The following is an 18,733-nucleotide window of genomic DNA, read 5'->3' as shown; positions in this document are numbered from 1 at the left end:
TTTAGTACACGATCATGGCAGGCGTGCAGCTTTAAAGTTGAAGTGTGCGGGCGCAGATGTATCGAGACGTCGGCATTGGCGGGTGACTCTTTAAATGCAAGGGGCGGGGGTCGTCCCTCCCCGAGGCACAGCGAGGCACACCGAGAGTGGCACCTGGCGCCGGGGGCTCATCGTCGTAGGCCCGAGTCCCCCTTCGTTTTCCCCGGTCTAGACGGGGCCCGGGGTCGCCGTGTAGGATCGCGTGTGGCTACGCCATGGCACGCCAGGTCGTGGGGCACGTGCGAGGACCCGGTCGACGCAGAAGACCCCTCTGGATGAGCCACCCTCCCCCACGGTCTTCCCCCGCGACGAGCCGTAACGGCGGGCCCCGCGAGCCAGGGGTGCTCTGGAGTTCAGTGGGGGAACGGACCCGGATCGCAGAAGTTCTATCGCCCGGGCCCCCGGGTCGGCTCAGTTACGCGCCGAACGTCGCTAAGTCAGCTAGGAGCGTGTGATCAACCGTGCGGTTTTGGAGTGTGTGACTAATTGCGAGAGCGCAAGGTAAAAGCGTAAAAATTGCCATGAGCTCTGCTGTTCACTAACATCGAACGCAACCAGCCCTGAAATGAGCCGCTTTAAGAGAAAACAGAGCCAGGTTTTCTGGAAGTACATGGAGTCCCAGGACCTCGGCCTGCCGAGCGAGACTGACCTCCTCAAGTCAAGGGAAGTCCTCGAGCTTCCGGCGCCGCTCGACGATGCGGAGGAAAAGCTTGCGGCCGGGGGAGTTGCGGAGGGCCCCGAAGACTGGAACGAGCCGCGGGACCGGGAGAGATCGGCGAGTCCGAAGAGCTTCGTCGGCCACCGGAGCCAGGACTCAGGATTCTCGGACTCCGAACGCTCGGAGGAGTCGGGGGTTGACGCGTACGCTTCCCGCGTCGAGAGGCTGCGCCGCGCACGGACCAGGAAGTTGCGACGACGGAGGATTTCCGAGGATCGGGAGAGTGAGGAACGCCTCTCTCCCGCGAGGGAAGAGAGAGACCAGCGCTGCGGCGCCGTTAGGAGACTCGACTCGCTCTGGGCACCCACCGAAATTCCTCCGCACCCCAGACACACGTCGACCCCTAAAACTGGTGAGCCTCGCGGCCGGAAGGTTTCCGCGTCCCTCCCGCGCGGCTCCAGAAGACGAGGCGTTGATAAGAGGCGGGAGACTTCAGCTGCTGTTTTCGATCGGTTAGTGGAGATGATTATTTCATAGTTGTTGTGAGGTTGATTCGCATTCAAATGTCAATCTGAAAAAAAAACAGGGCTAGAGCAGGTACGGTACCTTTTAGTGTTTGAAATTCAAAAAAATTCATACGGCAGTGCAATATTTTCAACTCTCGATGCAAAATTCCGAAACCTTCTGTTCATTCGTTCAATTTTCCCATGGCAAGTCGTGTTTCAAGCTGTTTTGACATAGATTAAAACCTGCATTTATCGCCGTAATTGGAAGTATGTATTCTGAAACAGGAAAACATTTAGCTGTCAGGTACGCACCAGATTATTCAGTGATAATTTGAATTACATAAAAGTATCAGTTGGCTGTTGTATCACTGACAGAATGTACAGACTACAGAGAAGCATTCTGGTGGTATAGCGTATGTACAATGGGAGAAAGACATTCTTGGCCTGTTAGCATCACGCTGTAACTATAAGTGCTATTTCACGACGAGTGCTTAAAATACACCATCGGCCAACGTGTCAATGTGTGCGTATACCATTTGCTGAATCGCAGTACAAACGTCGCACTTCCGCTTGTAGAACGTAATTCCTTATATACTTATACAGTTTGCCTTATGCACATGGTCAGGGGGGTATTATCTCTTGCTCGAGTTGCATTTCTGCATACAGATATCCGTAAGCATGATCCACCTCATGCAGCGTATTGGGTACATAACATGAGCGTAGAACTGCTTCAATTTGAATGAAAAATATTTCAAAATAGAATAGATTGAAATTTTTACTGCACGAATTCTTTCGTGCACCAGCGTATCATGCGCTTCAAAGATTATTGTAGTTGATGGCCTCAGTTTTGGTGGCTCAGTATTAAGTATACGCCGTTGGTTCGGCTCGCTGTGATCAGCATTCGAATTGACTCACGGCAGCCACGCGCTCACGTCTGCGTCCCTACATACGTGACTCAATGCAGCCAGGTGTACGCACACTTATAGAAATAGGTACATGGGCGGGCCGTAATTGTGTACATACACACACGTGTCGAAAGAACCGCGTAGAATCATGCAGTAAAGGATTGGTGTAATAGCGATAGGCGGAAGCTGAGTCGCGACAATCAAACAAGATTGAGTCAACCTGAGTGAGTCAGTCACCATCTACCTACCCGATAATGACTCTTTCGAGAGAATTTCGATGACGAAGAACTTGTGAGCTAATTGTGAGAATGCAGCGTCGCTACACCCCCCTTTGATACACGTGAGAGGAGGGGGGCGAAGCAGATAGTACGGCGCAACTACGGCGGTGAGTCGCGTTTTGAAGAAGCGATTATTTCGCGCTTGTAAATTGTGCCACTATTTGCGCGACTCTCTCTTTCTCTTCGAATTTCAACATATATCCGAGTATCGGAATCTAGATCGGGTTTTTAATATTAATTCTTACAAAAAACGATTGAAATTGTTTCGAAATTATAAATTTTCCGTGATCGCTACACCGTTGAAAGTATTTTTAAACATGCAAATGTATGAATTACCGTTTCTGCCGGAATAATTTTGCACCCCAAATTCCACAGACATGACTGGTACCAAATTCGACGAAACATCGGGCACTAATGACGCGGGTGTGAAGGGAAATTTTTAAAAACTCCGTTACTTTCGATTTCGATGACGTGGCTGAATCGAATTTGGCAAAATCCAACCAAGATCGACTTGAATTTGAATAGCCTTTCTCCCGCTGCCGGAAAGTTAAAATTTCGAACATGACAAAGTCGCGACTGCACTCACATCTTTGCATTCAAGTAACCGTCTCCCGGTTTCTTGTTACAGGGAAGACGCGGACGATGACGACGAAGAGGCCGAGGAGGGTGATCGAGTGCCTCGAATGATCGGAGTGTCTATGGCGGACGGAGAGTGCTTGGGTGATTTTTTGTACGCCAATGAGCCGCCGGAGGACGTTTTCCAAGCGTCGGAGTCCGCGACGGCGTCTTCGGGAGCGGTACGACGATCGTCGGCGCATCGGACTGGTGAAAATTCCAACGGACAATTTGCGCCGGTCAAGTCATGGCTGAACCTTCTCGCCATGGAGACCGAGGCCGAGTGCGGTGCTACTTTGCAGAGCAAAGCCTTGCCCAGAATCAGAACTCCCTGTAGCAGTCACAGTGGCAGTACGACGAGTCTTCAACACTGCATGCAAGGCCGCGATTCCACCCTCCTCACCGCCTCCGCGACCGCCGCTGCGACGAAACTATTGGCTAAGGTTGAACAGTTCCATCAACGGTATCAATCCGCTCTGGAGTAAGTATTTTGCCATCTATTTAACTGCGAAAAGAAATTGGAAACAATCGAAGACGTATGTGTAACTGTAACAATATTTTTCACCCGCAGAGAGCTGAACAGGCCTAGTAGCGAGAGATCAGAACGCGGTTTGATACAGTCGCTCGAAGAGGAGGCGTTCCTGCTGCTCTCGGAGCTCGGAGCACCACCGCCTCAAAGAGTGCGCAACTTGACCTGTTCGAAAGAAGTTCTTCGGCAGCTCAGAGAACTACAGAACGAATTGGACCACGTTGTAGACACTCGTCTAGATTTTTACGTCGAGGTAATTATATCGGTTTAATATTTACCTGACTCGTCGTCGCGGCACGTAGTATGTATGTACAAGCTCTTTAAAATCCAAATTTCTCCAACAGCGGATCGTCCGTGGGCTGGAGGAGGCGCCAAGGGAGGACGGGATCGCAGCGCGAGGCGCGCTGGCCGGGTTGACGGCGCTGGGTCTAGGTCCAGGAAATCGAAGAGGGGGGCGAAGCGTCGCGCGATGTTCGGGGGTGCGAACACTGCTGACGGCGTTAATTTCAGTGCGGGGACAGTCTAGCGCATCGAGGGATTCGCGGGTCGCGTGCCTGCGCGCCCTCGGTAGCGTCTGTTGTTGCGCCGAGGCAATAGAGCAGCTGGCTGCGCACGGCGGCTCGGAGATTTTGGCGGACCTCCTGAGCTCTGAGGCGGCGCCGGAAGCCGAGAAAATGGAGGCCACGGCCCTCGTCGTGCAGATAACGGCGCCCTGGACTGACGCCTTGGGGCTTCCCCACCTCGAGCCCTTCGCCGAGGAACTGGTTCAGTCGCTGACCCTCCTCGCTAGGGATACCGCCTGCTCGCAGACGCTGCTCCTGGCCGCGGCGGCTTTGAACAATTTAGCGCGGTCCCCACGATGCGCGGGCCCAATGGTGGCCTGCAAGACAGTCGCCACTTTGCTCAGGAGCGTGCGGCGATCGGGGGGCGGAAGCATTTGCCTTATGGAGCAGGTCGCGGCTCTGATCGGCGAGTTGGCGAGATCCTCGCAGATTCATCCACACTTGGCGGAGGCCAGGGCATCTGTAGCCCTGGTCTGTTTCCTCAGAATGACACCTCCTGGCCTCGAAATTGCCTACAGGAAACTCGAGGCCACCGCCTCAGAGGCCCTTGCAAGGCTCTGCGTACATCGAGAGGTCGCCCAGCAGGTCGTCGACGTCGGTGCCATAAATTGCGTTATTCCTTACAATCAGGTGACCATCGCGGACTCGTCGACGGTCAGAAAAGCCCCGAACAATCGGTATACTCGTTCTCTCAGGATCGCTTGTAAGAGAGCCGCCAAACAGATTGACGCCGCCAAAGCTTCCGATCGAGCTTGCACTTTGGATCGTCGTTGATTTTGATAAGAGGTGAGGGATCTGAGGACTGTCGAAATTGAATGATAAAACACTGAGCAATATTTTAGCACTGAGATAATGTAATGGAGGAAAAAGTGTTTAACGAGCGAATCCGGTGTCGTACTCATTTATATAAATATATCAGAACGAATAATAATAGTAATTATAATTATATATGTATATTTGTATAATGATTATCGATACTTCATATTATAAAATGTTTATAGTTATCGTGAAAACTACCGTCTACATAATAGTCAAAGAGATGGCTGAAATTACGAGGCTCTGAATCGAAAATTACACACATGGTTGTGAGAAAATCCTTGATGTAATTTTATACCTGGGTATATTAGTTTCAGTATTTTCGCGTCGATACACTAAATACTAAATTATAAAGAAAATCTACACGAGAAGGTTTCAAAGTTTTATCAACTCATTTTTGCATACTTTATGGGTAAAAAACTGCGCTACGAATAATTGATTTACCGCGCATTATACGTGAATGTAAATTTGTAATAGAGTAGGCTTACGACTCATGTGCCATATTTTGCAACACACCCAGTATCAAGTGTAAGTAACGACTTATGGGCATTGGTACCTATACCTATAATACGTGCGTATTCATATAATTATATCGTGTAAATTTTCATCGGTATTTTTACTTGTGAGTGTAGAGAGACTGATAGAGAGACTTCAGACATTCTACGAGTGGTGTCGTTTGGGTGAATAAAAGTTTTTATCCTAAACTATTTATACTTACAAATAATATATGTATATTTAAATGTGTACAAAAATACTCGATCACATACCCTAATATTATCTGCCCATTAATCGGGAATCGTTCGCTCAGGGATAAGAAGAAGAGCTGCAGCAATTGATCCTAGCTCTCTTTAAATTATCCTTACCGAAAATAACTCTGTGGTAGCGTTACGTGTCATTTTTATTGACGATTTGGGAAACGTGAAAAATATCGACGCTTGTTTCCAAACACGGCCTCAAGTCCATGTCACATGCTCCAAGCGTCATTTTACCAGCAGAAGCTTTGAAGTAGTCCAAACCTCGTCCAATTTTTATCACCCAGCCATTGTTCAATCTTCTCGTCATTCGAATCCACATACACATGATTAAAAAGTGACTATCACAATATATTTGCGGGCGCAAATAAAGGGAATACATTAAACTAAGGTAAATGACTTACCGAACTTGCCGATCATGTAGCGTCGACGAGAACGTGAATTCAAATGATATTTGCCGCAATCCAAGGCTTAGCTTCAATTCTTGTAGCCACGCTGTTTGTTCTTTCCGACGATCTGGATCTTGCGTGGTTACCAGCGTCACATGTGCCAACAAATGACACTTTTGAATCCCAAGTTCGCAGAGCCGCAACAAGTTTTGACACTACAGCGATTGTTGCAATAATAATATATCTTGAGATACAGTTTTAAATCATCGCACGTTCAGAATTTATTCTTCAGAATGTAACGCGATTGAGAATCCAGTCTTTTAAAACAGATTATGCTAAAAATGTGTCGGAACAATTAACGTCATGCAGCATATTCAGAACAAAACGCGGGTGAATGTTAAATTGGCCGCGATTAATACACGATCGATGCATATTCAGAGAGTGTTGGAAATTCGTTTTGTCTCCGGAGAAACTGATTTACCTGATGAAAAGTCCTTATGTAGGGATCTTCGACGTGTATGTGAGTTACTGAGGCGTCCAAAAACCTCCCGAAAACGGTGGCGTATCCGTGGCCGGTGGAGCCGGCCTCAATTTTCGTCTGTTCCCTGTACTTTCCCGCGGATTTTTGCTCGTTGATAAGGTCCTTTATAGTTTCAGCTCTGTCCATATATTCAGCTGCTTTGCCTTTGAAATGTTTCTTCTTCGCCGCGTCTTTGGTCTCTGTGGGCATTGGAATATTATGTACTAATAGCCATCTAATATTTAATTCCGAAGTTGTCGTTTGTTATTATTTAATCATCATACCTTTTATCAAGTCCATGAGTATCTGGAGACCTTCTTGATACAAAACCAGTGCCATCGTGTATCTTTCTTTGGTATCCATTTCGACGGCTCTCAGCAAAATTGATACGGCCGCACTTTCCATAGTTAAGCCTAAGTTTTTTTTTTTTCAATTTCTACACTTACTCGGTATATTGTATGGTTTATTATACGCATATAATTTTGGCATGCGCCTAAAGAAGAGTGCGGGGGTCCTCGATTACCTTATCTCTTGATTGAACACGAAAAGCGCGGTACGTACAGTACGGTAATTCAAATTCCCTAGACAAGTGTTGATCAAAATTTAAAAAATGCGCCCAGTCAACGCTACCGATTCAGACATAGTTTATGCAGCGTGTGCATGACGTGATTTACAAATGTGGCGGCGACCAGTGGCGACACTTTACAATACCATCGCTACTGCGAACAGCGAAAACGTCATTCTTCTTAACAGTAATTCTAACCTCAAATATATTTCCTTCCACGATCGTTGCGTGCGCGGGTACGTAAACTTCTCAAAATTGTCATCAAGGCACGGTGCTATGCCTCGGTCATCGGGCCCGCGTCTTGTTCACTGAATTTCACCTCCTAGCCTGCGTTAAAACCGATGCAAAATAACAATACATAGGCATAAAATAAATCGTATTAGAACTTCTGCATTGGGGCGACCATCGAATAGCGTAAAAAGTGACGATCTCAAAATTAATCAGGTTCGCAGAACTGACCCTAGGTGCCAATAGCTGCTGAGCACCCGCGGGCATTTTTAAATTTAAATTATTTTACTGCTGCACTCTTCGCGCGCCAAAGCATAAAGATTAATAATGAAGTCGAGCAAGTGTAGTACGACTACTGCTGGGGCACATTGGGGGGAGTTACCGACCAAGGAAACTCACAAACAGGAAATAATTACTCCAGATGTTATCGAAAATATTTGGAGGCAAGTAATGGATGACACAAAGTCGTCTGAATTCGATTTTCAAACAGACAACCAAGTGGAATACTTTCAGTAAGTATGCGTTGCTAGTGCTGGGATAATGATCAGTTAGAACAAAAGTATCATACGTAATTGATTCTTCTTTACATTTTTTCAGATTACCTAACATTAATCCGCATGTATTAAACACCATCAACCTTCACCAGCGGTTGCGAGATCTTGTAAGGATCATTATTGGTACAAAATGCAATTAAATCGTATTTATGTATTAACATTCAGCTTTCGCAGGAGAATGGAGGTTCTCCCGGCCCTGCGACGGAAATCGATGGACTGCCACTGCTGGAAGTTCGAGAACAGATGAATCCATTTCATTTTTCATTTCCGCATGCGGAGACGGAGACAGACTCAAAAGAGTAAGCACTCCGTGTAATTACATAGAAAATGAACCGCGGAAACAGAAATGTATTTAAAAAATGAAACATTCGTTATAGTGCAAAAATACCTGACGAACCTCCAGCTCACCCAACATACCTAACACCAGAAACAGCACACGGCTTGCTGAGGCATTCTGTTATCGTGTTGTTGGCTCATACTGGTTTCGAAAGTTCGTAAATTTATATTTTCTGCTGGCTGTGCATGATCTTAATTTAAATTGATGAGCTAACTACCAAAATTGTTAATCTATTTTAGATTCTTCCGATATTGCCATCGAAGCAGTAACAGATATCGCGGATCAATTCCTCAAACGTATGACAAGGCTACTCAAACTCGCAGCGGAGCAGGATAAATGCGGGTTCCCTGTGCGTGAGCGGAATCTTGATTTATTTATTAAATTATTTCTATTTTTGATGCAATTTCACTAATTTCCACATCTCAGGATGCTGTTGAACGTGTCCTGTATGAAACAGGCATCGGTGGAGCTCAATCTCTGCATGATTATTATCAGGAAAATGTACTGAGGTTTGAAATGAATATGAAACAGACCGTGGAACGAGCGGAAGTAGAGCGAAGGGAAATGGAACTCGACGCTGGGAGTAGCAGGTCAAAAAACAATCATCTTTATCTGAAATTTCGCGAATGCTAACTTGATCTGATCTGTCTACTTGGTTTATCTGCTAAGTCTTCCTACAATAGATACGTTTTTAGTCAACTACGATGACTGTCTCATCAGTAAAATTTAAAGATCAAATTAAAATCACAGTGAATCTAATGGGAATTGCTATATACCGCAGGATGGAACAAAACGACGGCTTTGGTGGTGTAAGTTTTGACGAACTTGACGCATTCGGGAAAGTATGCAGAGAAGTGCCGACTTTGCAGCTGCTGGATCCTGACTTAGGTTTTCCCCCCAGTCTTGACGCTGGATTTCAAATGCTTCATAGCCTCGAGCAAGAAGGGTGAGCTTTATGAATCCAATGTTTCACTTTGCACTAATTTATCCCATTGTGCATAAATTGAACAGCTTGGAGGTCGAGGAAGAAGAGGTGAATGTTAGCGACTCTCCAAATTCGTCTCGTCAACGGCAGTCTGAAACTTTGAGCGATAAAAGGAAGAAAGTGTGACTAACTGTCCTTCTACAACATAAATCTAAAGTTACTTTGAACATCAAGAATGAAGAAAAATCATACGCGAATACTACAGTCTTGTTTGCTACTGTATAAATTTAATACCATCAGTTAATGTCCTCTCTTTGTAAAGAATGAATATAAGTTCTCATTTTTTACCATATCGTAATCGTTTGCCTTAAGCTAAGGCTCCATGTATGCGTTGAGCTCCGGCAAATGCTGCGGTGACCAATCAGGAGCCCGGCGCAAATCCGGCAGCGGCAACCTCCGGCATGCCGCACCGCACTGCGTTGGGATCAAAATATTCTAATTTTTCCGCAGTACCGCACGTCATTCGGCTAAAGTCGAAAATCTTCGGGACCATTCGGAATCTGGCAAGGCTCAAATATGGCTCAAATAATAGTCGACGTGACGTAGGTTATGTCGTACAAAACTGTCTATGAAAACAAACCATCAATAACATCAACAAAACATTCCACTATGGAATATAATTGTGATGACGTGAATGAACTTGTAATTCATTACGTGAGAAACCGCCCGGAATTATGGGATAGAGTATTCCTTTCTTTTAGGTTATGTAGCTATCGTTCGTATGCATTTTTAAGACGCATCTTCGATTTCCGTACGTGGCGTGGCGCTAAAGTCTGCCGCGTGCATGGAGTCGCCTTCCGCATGCGTTTGCCGGAGGTCAACGCATACATGGAGTGTTGGCTTTACTTGCCCAAACGGGTTGATGTCTTCGTTTAGTTAGACAATCGTCGTGTGCACAGTGTCTAGATAGTTACACATCGCAGACAGCTTGTATCACTCCTCTCTATGTGTGGTGTACACGACCCGTGGCTTAATTGCAGGTTTCCAACGTCCCGGCATGCCAAGCGCGTGATTAAATTGACAACACGTCAAAGATGGCAGATCCTGCACCCAGCAAGACTGATATTGAGCAGGTTTTTAAAAGGTTACGTGCGATTCCAGCAAATAAGGTACGCATTTTCGTGGCAAATTAGATTAATTATAAAAATCAAAATTGCATTCAACGTTAATTCGATAATCGCAACTGGTAATTTACAGTGCAATTCTCATAACTCTGCTCCAGTGCTGACCCTGACTTTTGGTCTGAGAAATTCGATCAATCTACACATTTTAATAACTATAGCATTTCGCAATCGTTTTATTAGTGTAGACCTTATTCTCCCCACACATATTAAACGTGATTAACCTTATGTTTGTAATTGACAGTGTCAGGCATTAAATCAATCCATGTGTTAACCTTCCTCTGACATTTCCTGACCGTTTGCAGCTCCCTAGTTGCTATTTTTTTAACTTTATCTTTAAAATTTCATTCTTGCACGATAAATTTATTCCGTTTTATTCTACTACCAGACATGTTTCGATTGCAACGCCAAAAACCCGGCTTGGTCCAGTGTCACATACGGCGTCTTCCTGTGTATAGACTGTTCAGCGGTACATAGAGGGCTAGGTGTTCACTTGACCTTTGTCCGTTCAACTCAACTTGACACAAATTGGACATGGCTACAACTACGGAACATGCAGCTTGGAGGAAATGCTAATGCTGTCAGTCTATAGATAATTATAATTTTCAACAACCATAATAGTTCTAATCAATGTTGTTATATCTTTTAGAGAAAATTTTTTTCCCAACACAACTGCACGACTACTGATGCTCAGCAAAAATACAAATCACGAGCTGCCAGTTTGTACAGAGATAAATTGTCCCAAGCTTCTGTGCAGGCAATGAAACGACATGGAACAAAGGTGTGTTTTCAAGACAATTTGAAATGAATTCTTAGAAATGATCAGTTTACTATGGAATAGCCACGTCACATATTTATTGTTATTACAGTTGTTGCTGGATCCAGAACCTGAACACACGCAGCTGGATGCTACAACAGAATTGGACTTTTTTAAAGAGCACGAAGAGTCAGCAACATCTGATGACTTCTTTTCCACTGAATCAAATTTACGTTCAGATCCTGTTACCAAATCGACACTAGTCGCCAGTGTAACTGAGGATAATAATGACAACACAGTGTCTTCCATAACAGCTACGAACCCTGCCAATCTCAGTGGTATAGGGCCTAATGTATCCGGCGCACTTTTGAATCATGATTCAAACGCTGCTCAACCATCTGATAGAAAGCCTACGATCGGCGTTAGAAAAATTCAACCGAAACGAAGTGGGGTAGGTAAATTATAGCAAGAAAATAAGAATGTCAACTATATTCGGAACCAAATAATCTTTTACGATATTGGTTCACAGCTCGGAGCAAAGAAAAGCGGAGGATTGGGAGCACAAAGAGTGAAAACGAACTTTGATGAGTTGGAACGAAGTGTCGCCGAGGCTAATCGCGAGTCTCGAGAGAAAGAAACACGCGAAAAGGATAAGGAGGAGCAAGACGCAATTGATACGCGTCTGGCATATCAATATGAACACGATCTGTCACTGCAAGCAAAAAAAGTTGAGGAACGAACGAAGAAGATGGACCCATCCAAAGCTGGAGAAGCTGAACGTCTCGGCATGGGATTTAATGCGCGCCGGTAATTAACGTGATTATATTTAAACAAGTATTATCACTCTCTATTTATTCATGTGTGTGTAATTGCTTTTCCTTATCACAGGGGTGCGAGTCATTCAGCATTTGGTGATATGCGTGTGATAACTCAGGAGGGTGCGCCAGTTGCCTCGAGGATGAGTTTGACCAGCGAACCGAGATCCAGAGATCAGGATCACGATCTATTCTTCGATCTTGAAGATCTCTCATACTCGCCCTCATCGTATGGAAAGCTTCCCAGTAGCTCGTCACACACCGACGATATCATTGTTGTTGCCGAAGCCGATATCCCTCGACGGCCGACCCAACAAACGATTAACAAGCCTCCTTCTCACAGTTCTGATCGTGAACCCGCTAATCGCGGGGGCGAAGCACAGAAAAAGTTTGGCAGCGCCAAAGCCATTAGTTCAGATCAATATTTCAGAAACAGCTCTTCTGATGGAGATGCAGTTAGTATTGCTTGTTGTGGGAAATGTCCGGCTTTTGTGTGATGATTCTTACATTTCTGAACGATCTTGTTTCGTTTTACAGTGGGAGCGCAAAAGCAATCTCCGCCGTTTCGAGGGATCGTCAAGCATTTCGTCAGCTGATTATTTCGGAGACGGACCCAGTCACGGTAACGGCCAGACTATTTCATCCGGGCCAGTGTCATCTGGTGCCGGAAGGTCCGGCCGGGCCGCAGGTGGTACTGTCGATTTAGAAGAAGTCAGAGAAAGCGTCCGTCAAGGAGTTAACAAAGTTGCAGGCAGGCTAAGCTCATTGGCCAATGCCGCAGTTTCCTCCATCCAGGACAGATATGGATATTAATGGATTGCCGCTCTCATAATTCCCAATAAAATAAAATACTAAAATTATTATTACATATTTTCATTAGGCGTATCGGAGAAAGCTGAATGTTATTTGAACAAAAAAAAAAAAACACCGTTGTGACTTTTCTCCGACCCTGTTGTACGGAAATGTAAATAAAAAGAAAATCTACTAATCATCAGCATCGTCTCTAACGTGTTTGTAATTCTTTGGAGGTAAGTAGACTGCATTAAATATAGTAAGAAGCGAGTACGTAAATTGCATTTTCTTTTTTTACGTATAAAAATATTTATAGGACTTATCGAGTTGTTGTACAATTGAATCGCCAAAAAAGTAGCGTTACCAATAATTATTAATAAGTAGTAATATTAATATGATTGATATAAAGTACGAACATTTTTTTCAATGATTAACAAATAAATTTCAAACAAAATAATAGTAAAATAAATAAAATGAAGACTAGCTACGCAGTTAGGTTTGCAGGCTGTTTACACCGTGCAACTAAATGCGAGTATGGTTTTCCATGTAAAAAACACACCAGCACTACCGTCATATTATCGCAGCCTGTGCCCATCTGAGCGTCTGGTGCCAAGCAGTGGCTCATCAATTCTTCGCAAACTTCTTCAGGATCCACCATACTTCCCTCCTCGTCAGACCCATTTTGCGACCCTTGAGCTAGCCGGTTTCTTACAAAAGCTACTACTTCCTCGTTACTCATTACATCCCAGATGCCGTCACAGGCTACGATTACAAATTCCCAATCTGTCGTCACTTGATGCCGCTGTACCTCCGGGTAAGCTGTAAATAAATAATTTATCATTTTCGGCTCTGTAATTGGAAAATTGCCAAAAAAATGCTGGTAGACTTTTCTAACAACTTTCCTTAAAGCGATATAGTTCTATTCATACTGGGTAGTCATCATTTCTGAAATATGGCCAATGCTAGAGTAACTATCGTATTTCACCTCAGAATGCTACATGATCTACCGCATCCGTAAAAATTAATCACAAAAAACAAATACTATCATGACTGAGGTTCACAGAGATGTTAATGGTTTGTCTTATAGCATTCCATATGAAATACTCCATACACATAATGAATATTAATATAACCAGTGACAATCTGCTCCTGTGGACTTTTGCGGTCGTTTCGCTTGAATACAAAGTCGCCAAGAGCCCGTGACAAGGCCAGATTCCCATTCACCCTGTTCAGCTCAACCCATCCACCTGCAGCTTCAATTCTCTCACGTTCCGCCCTTAGGGAAGGCTTGTGATCCTTGCTGAGTGGCACAGCTTTTCCACCAACGCTTGCAACCGCCCGACTGTCACCTGCATTTGCCTAACATAAGATTCACATTGGGTTGAAAGTCAGATTCTTAGCATCACTTTGCCCCCGCATTGTTAACTCGACACAAGGTTACAGGAAATCAGGAGAAAAATATTCCAAATAAAGAACGACATAGCTACAGTAAATTCTTTGAGACATTATTCTACTGCGAGTAAAAAGTTGTACAGTGATTCATATTTTTAGTCTTAGCCCAGGTACACGGTAAGTTATTATTATAACTTAGCTGATAAGAACTAATTATAGCATGTTTACAAGACCAACAAAAACTACTTGGAATCTCATACCCACCAGATTGCACGACGTAAAAATATGATATTCCCTTACCATTCCAAAAGCTTTGAAATTTTTTAATGACCTTGTTCTTGTCATTTACGAACTAAGCAAGACTCACACTATAGAGAATGTTGTCCTTGATGAGGAGAGCAATTACAGTGGTCCCTGCCTGTTCATCCTTGAGTAGCGTGTCGTACTGCATTGTTCTATCCAATTGTAAGAATCCCTGCTGCATTGCCTCTACCACATTACCAGTCTGATATTCGGATCGTCTAGCTATGTACTCGTGCAGATGCTTGGCTGCATATTGTGCAACTTTAGCACCTAAAAATCACATTCAACAATTAGATATAATTAATTATAGTAAGGAAAACCCTCTAACGAAAGGGACTTCTCAACAACATCTTATAATTCCGAAGACGAATCGAAATATGCACGCGGATAACTAAAAAGTAAAAAGAATCAGGAGCCGAACTGTGATTCACAGCAAATGTAAATTCTTGCAGAAAATAATGTAGCAGGTTGTTCACGGTGGACGGTAAAGTTAATTATCAACGGTAACGATGAGCAGAGCTCAAATTGTACTTGGCTAAACACAGTTTGTTGTAGTTACCTCCGTGGCCATCGTAGACTGCAAAAAAGGCAGTTCCAGGATCGCTGGGCAGGGAGAGAATATGTACATGGCAGTCCTCCATGTTGACTCGCCATCCTTGCATGCAGGAGCTCCCGACCCTGTAGTTGGCGTCCCTGCAGCAGGCAGACTCCTTGGCAGTCACAGGTTCGCTCAATGTTTGTCCCATCTTTGAACGTCGAAGGTAGTTTGCGTTACTGACAGCTATGATTGTGTTGTCGTCGGGTAAGCGTGGTCAGGAGCAAATTCCATTGATGAAGGTTATCCAAGAGCAGGAACGACCGCCTCTCGGCTCTCGGCCCTGTGAAGTGCCGTCGACGTTCCGCCGCGTCGAGGTAAAATCAGGTTGCGAGCCCAACGCCTAGTCTCTAACCTTCGAAGCGTTTGCGATCGGCCGAGTTACGTATCGTCAATTTACGTATGTAACACGTCAGTGTATGTTGTTCGTACTATTCTACCGTGACAGCGCGGTACGACTTCGATTCCTCCTCCGTATCTCGGCGAAAAACGCGTACGCAGCTCTTATCTTTTGTACTATTCGATATCGCAGCCGTCATCTCGATTTCTCTCGCTCTGAATTCACGCAGAGCAGGGCGATTGATTCCGGAAACACAACAATACAACTAGGTTTTTTTTCCCTCCGACACTTTAATTTTTTAACACATCAATGTTTTTTTTCACCCCCATTTCCCGCCTCATTGGACGGATGATCAATATTCGGCTGGACTCGCCGAAGCGCGGAGCCACATGTCGAGCCTAAATTCGTGAGGAAACACGAGTGTCGGTATTTGAGATTGAATGAAAATATTCAGATTCAGATACGTTCACCATAACACCGCCTAGACAGATTTTCGTTTTCATCCTCGTGTAATTATCAATTACACGATTACGTTTTTTTTTTTCACGTCAACCAGGAAAATCGAATTTACGTATCCGTTTATCTAAGTTAACTTAGAAACCGCGCTTCCTGTCCTTGAGATGATAAGAAATTGTAATTATACTTGCTTCAGTTTCCTTCTTTATACGTAACGTAAATAAATTGTGGTCTGAGAGCGAAATTTAAATTATTTAATCCGTACAGTTGAACTATTAATTTATTTGAAAACCCTATTTTTTAAGAAATTCTATAAACGTTTCTCGGGGTAGTGATATATTTCCAATCATACGCATTCGCCGTTTTCCTTCTGCCTGTTGGGCAAGCAGCTTTTTCCTCCTCGTTATGTCACCGCCGTACTGAAACCGGATATATTCAGTATTTCTAGGAGTATTCCCTGATTTCCGTCGCTGTTATGCGGATTTTCTTATACGTTTTATTATAACTATATCAGAGTTCGTATATAATATCTTACCAACTTTGCTGTCACATCCTTCCTATAGGGTTTTATATTTTCTCTGGCGAGTATTTTAGATCCGACCGCCGCCTGGATGGCGATTAAATATTGTTGTCTTGGAATGATATCTTGCAACTTCGTAACCATTTTCTTCGCGATGGCGGTAGCCTTTAAATAGTGCGCTATAGTGCTCAGCTCTTCTACGAGCACACCATTCAGTAAGATATCCAGCTACGGGTGAAGCAAAGAACTCTTTAATTTCGAATGTAGATAAAGATCATAATAGCTCAACGCTTGCAGTTTCACCTTGACTAGACTTGCTGGTTCGTATCTCAAATTCTCATAATCGAAACTGGCATATCCCGAACTGATTGATTTCAACGAATCGTGAAAGTCCATGACAATTTCATTTAGCGGCAAATCGAATTGCAGCAACACTCGCCGACCGTCGATATTTGATCCAGATTTATGGATACCTCTTTTCTCCATGCACAGCGACATTACAGGGCTCAAGTATTCGTCTGAAAAATGTATATTTAGTATTTATTAAGGCGCTGAAGGCCCCTTCAACAATTTTGTCGCTTGAGCCACTCTCACCTGGTGTTATAATGGTCCCTAAGACAATAGGCTCGTAATACTCGGACACTACACTCTGAGGAGGGAATTTACTTGGATTGTTAAAGACTACCTCATCGCTTTTGTATTTAGTAATATTCTTTGCCCCAATGACTTTTGCCTTGTAAGTGACATTGGGCGCGGTCACTAAAGGCAGGGTGCCGTATTCTTGTTCCAGGCGCTGGATGAAAACCTCCATGTGCAACAAGCCTAGAAAACCTAATCTCCACCCCAACCCTAATGCTGGACTGGATGGACAGATGTATTAGTCATCATTAACAGATGTTGGAAAATTGTTATGCATTCAGCCAATACTGCTTACCTAGAATCAACCTCAGTGGTTACTGCGTAATCGTTCAGTACTAGTTTGTCAATAGCGCTACGCAATGGAACATGTTGCGATTGATCCATTGGGTAAACTCCTGCAAAGACCATGGGTCTTGCTGGTTCAAATTTTTTGAGAGCTTCGACAGGAAACTCTTTCAAATGTAGAGTATCACCGACGTATGCTTCTTTCGTTGATTTCATATTACAGGCAATGCATCCAATTTGACCAGCGAACCTTGAAAATTATATGATAATCAAGACATAGTGTTGGCATTATGAATTGTTGGCAAAAACTTGTTTTTACTCACAATGTTTTAATGTTTTTTTCAAACGGTGTTAGGAGAAACAGATTCTTGACTTCATATGAGTTTCCAGTATGTATGGATGAAATTTGATCTCCGACTGAAACAGATCCTTCGTTAATATACACCAAAGAAATCGCTCCTTTCCACTTATCGAACCAGCTGTCGAATATTAGGGCTTTGAGCGGTCCGCTTCTGTTGACAGACGGAGGTGGCACCCTCTCGACAATAGCTTCAAGCAGTTCGTCGACACCAGTGCCGAGCTTGGCTGATATCTTCAGAACATCTTTTGCCTCGATATCGAAAAGAGTATTAAGCTGACCGATGACTCGCTCTGGGTCTGCATTCTTTAAGTCAACTTTATTCAAAACTGGAATAACGGTGAGATCCTGAGCAAAAGCGAGGTAAAAGTTGGCCACAGTCTGTGCTTGGACCCCGTGATTTGCATCAACAAGGAGTATCACACCCTGGCAGGCGGCCAGGGACCTCGCGACTTCGTTTGAAAAATCAACATGCCCAGGAGTGTCGATTAGATTCAGCAGATGGTTTGTTCCCTTGTGCTTGTAATTTAACGACGCGCTTTGCGCCTTTACCGTTATACCCCTCTCCTTCTCAACTTGTAATTTGTCTAAAAACTGAGCCCCTGCGTTACGCTGAATCGCTCCTGTCTTTTCCAATAACCGATCTGCCAATGTACTTTTTCCATGATCCACGTGTGCTATTATACTAAAGTTACGGATTGCTTCTATCGGCGTTTCAAAGGACTCCAATTCGTCTGTGCCTGTAGAGTAGCAGGTTTCATGGAACGTTGCTGGAAGCTGTCTGAAACATGGAAAAACCAACAAGTGACCTATGAATAAGTATTAGCCATGATTCGACAACTGCCGTAGCAAAAGTGAGACGAAATTAAATTTGGTAAACATAAGCAAGTAAAATAGCGCTTGTAGCGGCGTTTTGACAATCAATGTGTTTTCACAAGGGTGCCGTAGTATTTTTGTTGCAAACAAACCTGATTCGTTTACAGAATACTTCGACATATCTGTGCAAACAGTTACTCCGGATATTCAAAACGCTACGAATGGTGTTTGTGATTATCATTTCGTCGACGAATATTAAAACTTCATCGGTAACATAACCTAACATAACATAACCTAAAAACACC

The 18,733-nt window shown here is 44.1% G+C and overlaps 6 protein-coding genes across 7 annotated transcripts; 3 read left to right on the top strand and 3 right to left on the bottom strand.

Annotated features, from left to right (window-relative positions):
* Positions 1-182: 182 nt before the first annotated feature.
* Positions 183-5,613, top strand: LOC124221365 (protein inscuteable homolog). Its single transcript, XM_046631309.2, has 4 exons — positions 183-1,209; positions 3,015-3,482; positions 3,573-3,783; positions 3,875-5,613. Exons 1-4 carry the CDS (start codon positions 605-607, stop codon positions 4,865-4,867), a joined length of 2,277 nt encoding a protein of 758 aa, XP_046487265.1. The 5' UTR covers positions 183-604; the 3' UTR covers positions 4,868-5,613.
* On the bottom strand, positions 3,128-7,454 carry LOC124221376 (MIT domain-containing protein 1-like). The gene is made up of 6 exons (XM_046631325.2): positions 7,334-7,454; positions 6,855-6,983; positions 6,532-6,770; positions 6,066-6,265; positions 3,809-5,960; positions 3,128-3,506 (listed from the first exon to the last, which is right to left on the bottom strand). The coding sequence occupies exons 2-5, from the start codon at positions 6,973-6,975 to the stop codon at positions 5,795-5,797; spliced, it is 726 nt and encodes a 241-aa protein (XP_046487281.1). The 5' UTR covers positions 6,976-6,983; positions 7,334-7,454; the 3' UTR covers positions 3,128-3,506; positions 3,809-5,794.
* Positions 7,455-7,492: 38 nt separating this feature from the next.
* Positions 7,493-9,526, top strand: LOC124221372 (STAGA complex 65 subunit gamma). Of its 2 annotated transcripts, none has more exons than XM_046631319.2 (8): positions 7,493-7,875; positions 7,961-8,024; positions 8,092-8,216; positions 8,295-8,407; positions 8,494-8,603; positions 8,681-8,844; positions 9,036-9,200; positions 9,266-9,526. In XM_046631319.2, the coding sequence occupies exons 1-8, from the start codon at positions 7,691-7,693 to the stop codon at positions 9,363-9,365; spliced, it is 1,026 nt and encodes a 341-aa protein (XP_046487275.1). In that variant the 5' UTR covers positions 7,493-7,690; the 3' UTR covers positions 9,366-9,526. The 2 variants fall into 2 exon arrangements, with proteins under 2 accessions (XP_046487275.1, XP_046487274.1); XM_046631318.2 differs by having other exon boundaries at positions 8,083-8,216.
* A 593-nt stretch (positions 9,527-10,119) lies between these two features.
* Positions 10,120-12,923, top strand: ArfGAP3 (ADP-ribosylation factor GTPase activating protein 3). The gene is made up of 7 exons (XM_046631312.2): positions 10,120-10,348; positions 10,749-10,940; positions 11,010-11,141; positions 11,230-11,568; positions 11,647-11,924; positions 12,006-12,387; positions 12,470-12,923. The coding sequence occupies exons 1-7, from the start codon at positions 10,274-10,276 to the stop codon at positions 12,743-12,745; spliced, it is 1,674 nt and encodes a 557-aa protein (XP_046487268.1). The 5' UTR covers positions 10,120-10,273; the 3' UTR covers positions 12,746-12,923.
* LOC124221373 (probable protein phosphatase 2C T23F11.1) lies at positions 11,032-15,701 on the bottom strand. The gene is made up of 4 exons (XM_046631321.2): positions 14,979-15,701; positions 14,484-14,689; positions 13,858-14,083; positions 11,032-13,543 (listed from the first exon to the last, which is right to left on the bottom strand). The coding sequence occupies exons 1-4, from the start codon at positions 15,163-15,165 to the stop codon at positions 13,209-13,211; spliced, it is 954 nt and encodes a 317-aa protein (XP_046487277.1). The 5' UTR covers positions 15,166-15,701; the 3' UTR covers positions 11,032-13,208.
* Positions 15,702-16,050: 349 nt separating this feature from the next.
* Positions 16,051-18,716, bottom strand: waw (Translation factor waclaw). The gene is made up of 7 exons (XM_046631311.1): positions 18,581-18,716; positions 17,578-18,393; positions 17,265-17,504; positions 16,925-17,190; positions 16,634-16,848; positions 16,346-16,558; positions 16,051-16,229 (listed from the first exon to the last, which is right to left on the bottom strand). Exons 1-7 carry the CDS (start codon positions 18,712-18,714, stop codon positions 16,104-16,106), a joined length of 2,010 nt encoding a protein of 669 aa, XP_046487267.1. The 5' UTR covers positions 18,715-18,716; the 3' UTR covers positions 16,051-16,103.
* Positions 18,717-18,733: the final 17 nt, after the last annotated feature.

Source organism: Neodiprion pinetum, chromosome 6 (assembly GCF_021155775.2).
Source record: "Neodiprion pinetum isolate iyNeoPine1 chromosome 6, iyNeoPine1.2, whole genome shotgun sequence".
Taxonomy (NCBI): domain Eukaryota; kingdom Metazoa; phylum Arthropoda; class Insecta; order Hymenoptera; family Diprionidae; genus Neodiprion; species Neodiprion pinetum.
This window is presented reverse-complemented; position numbering and strand designations above follow the sequence as displayed.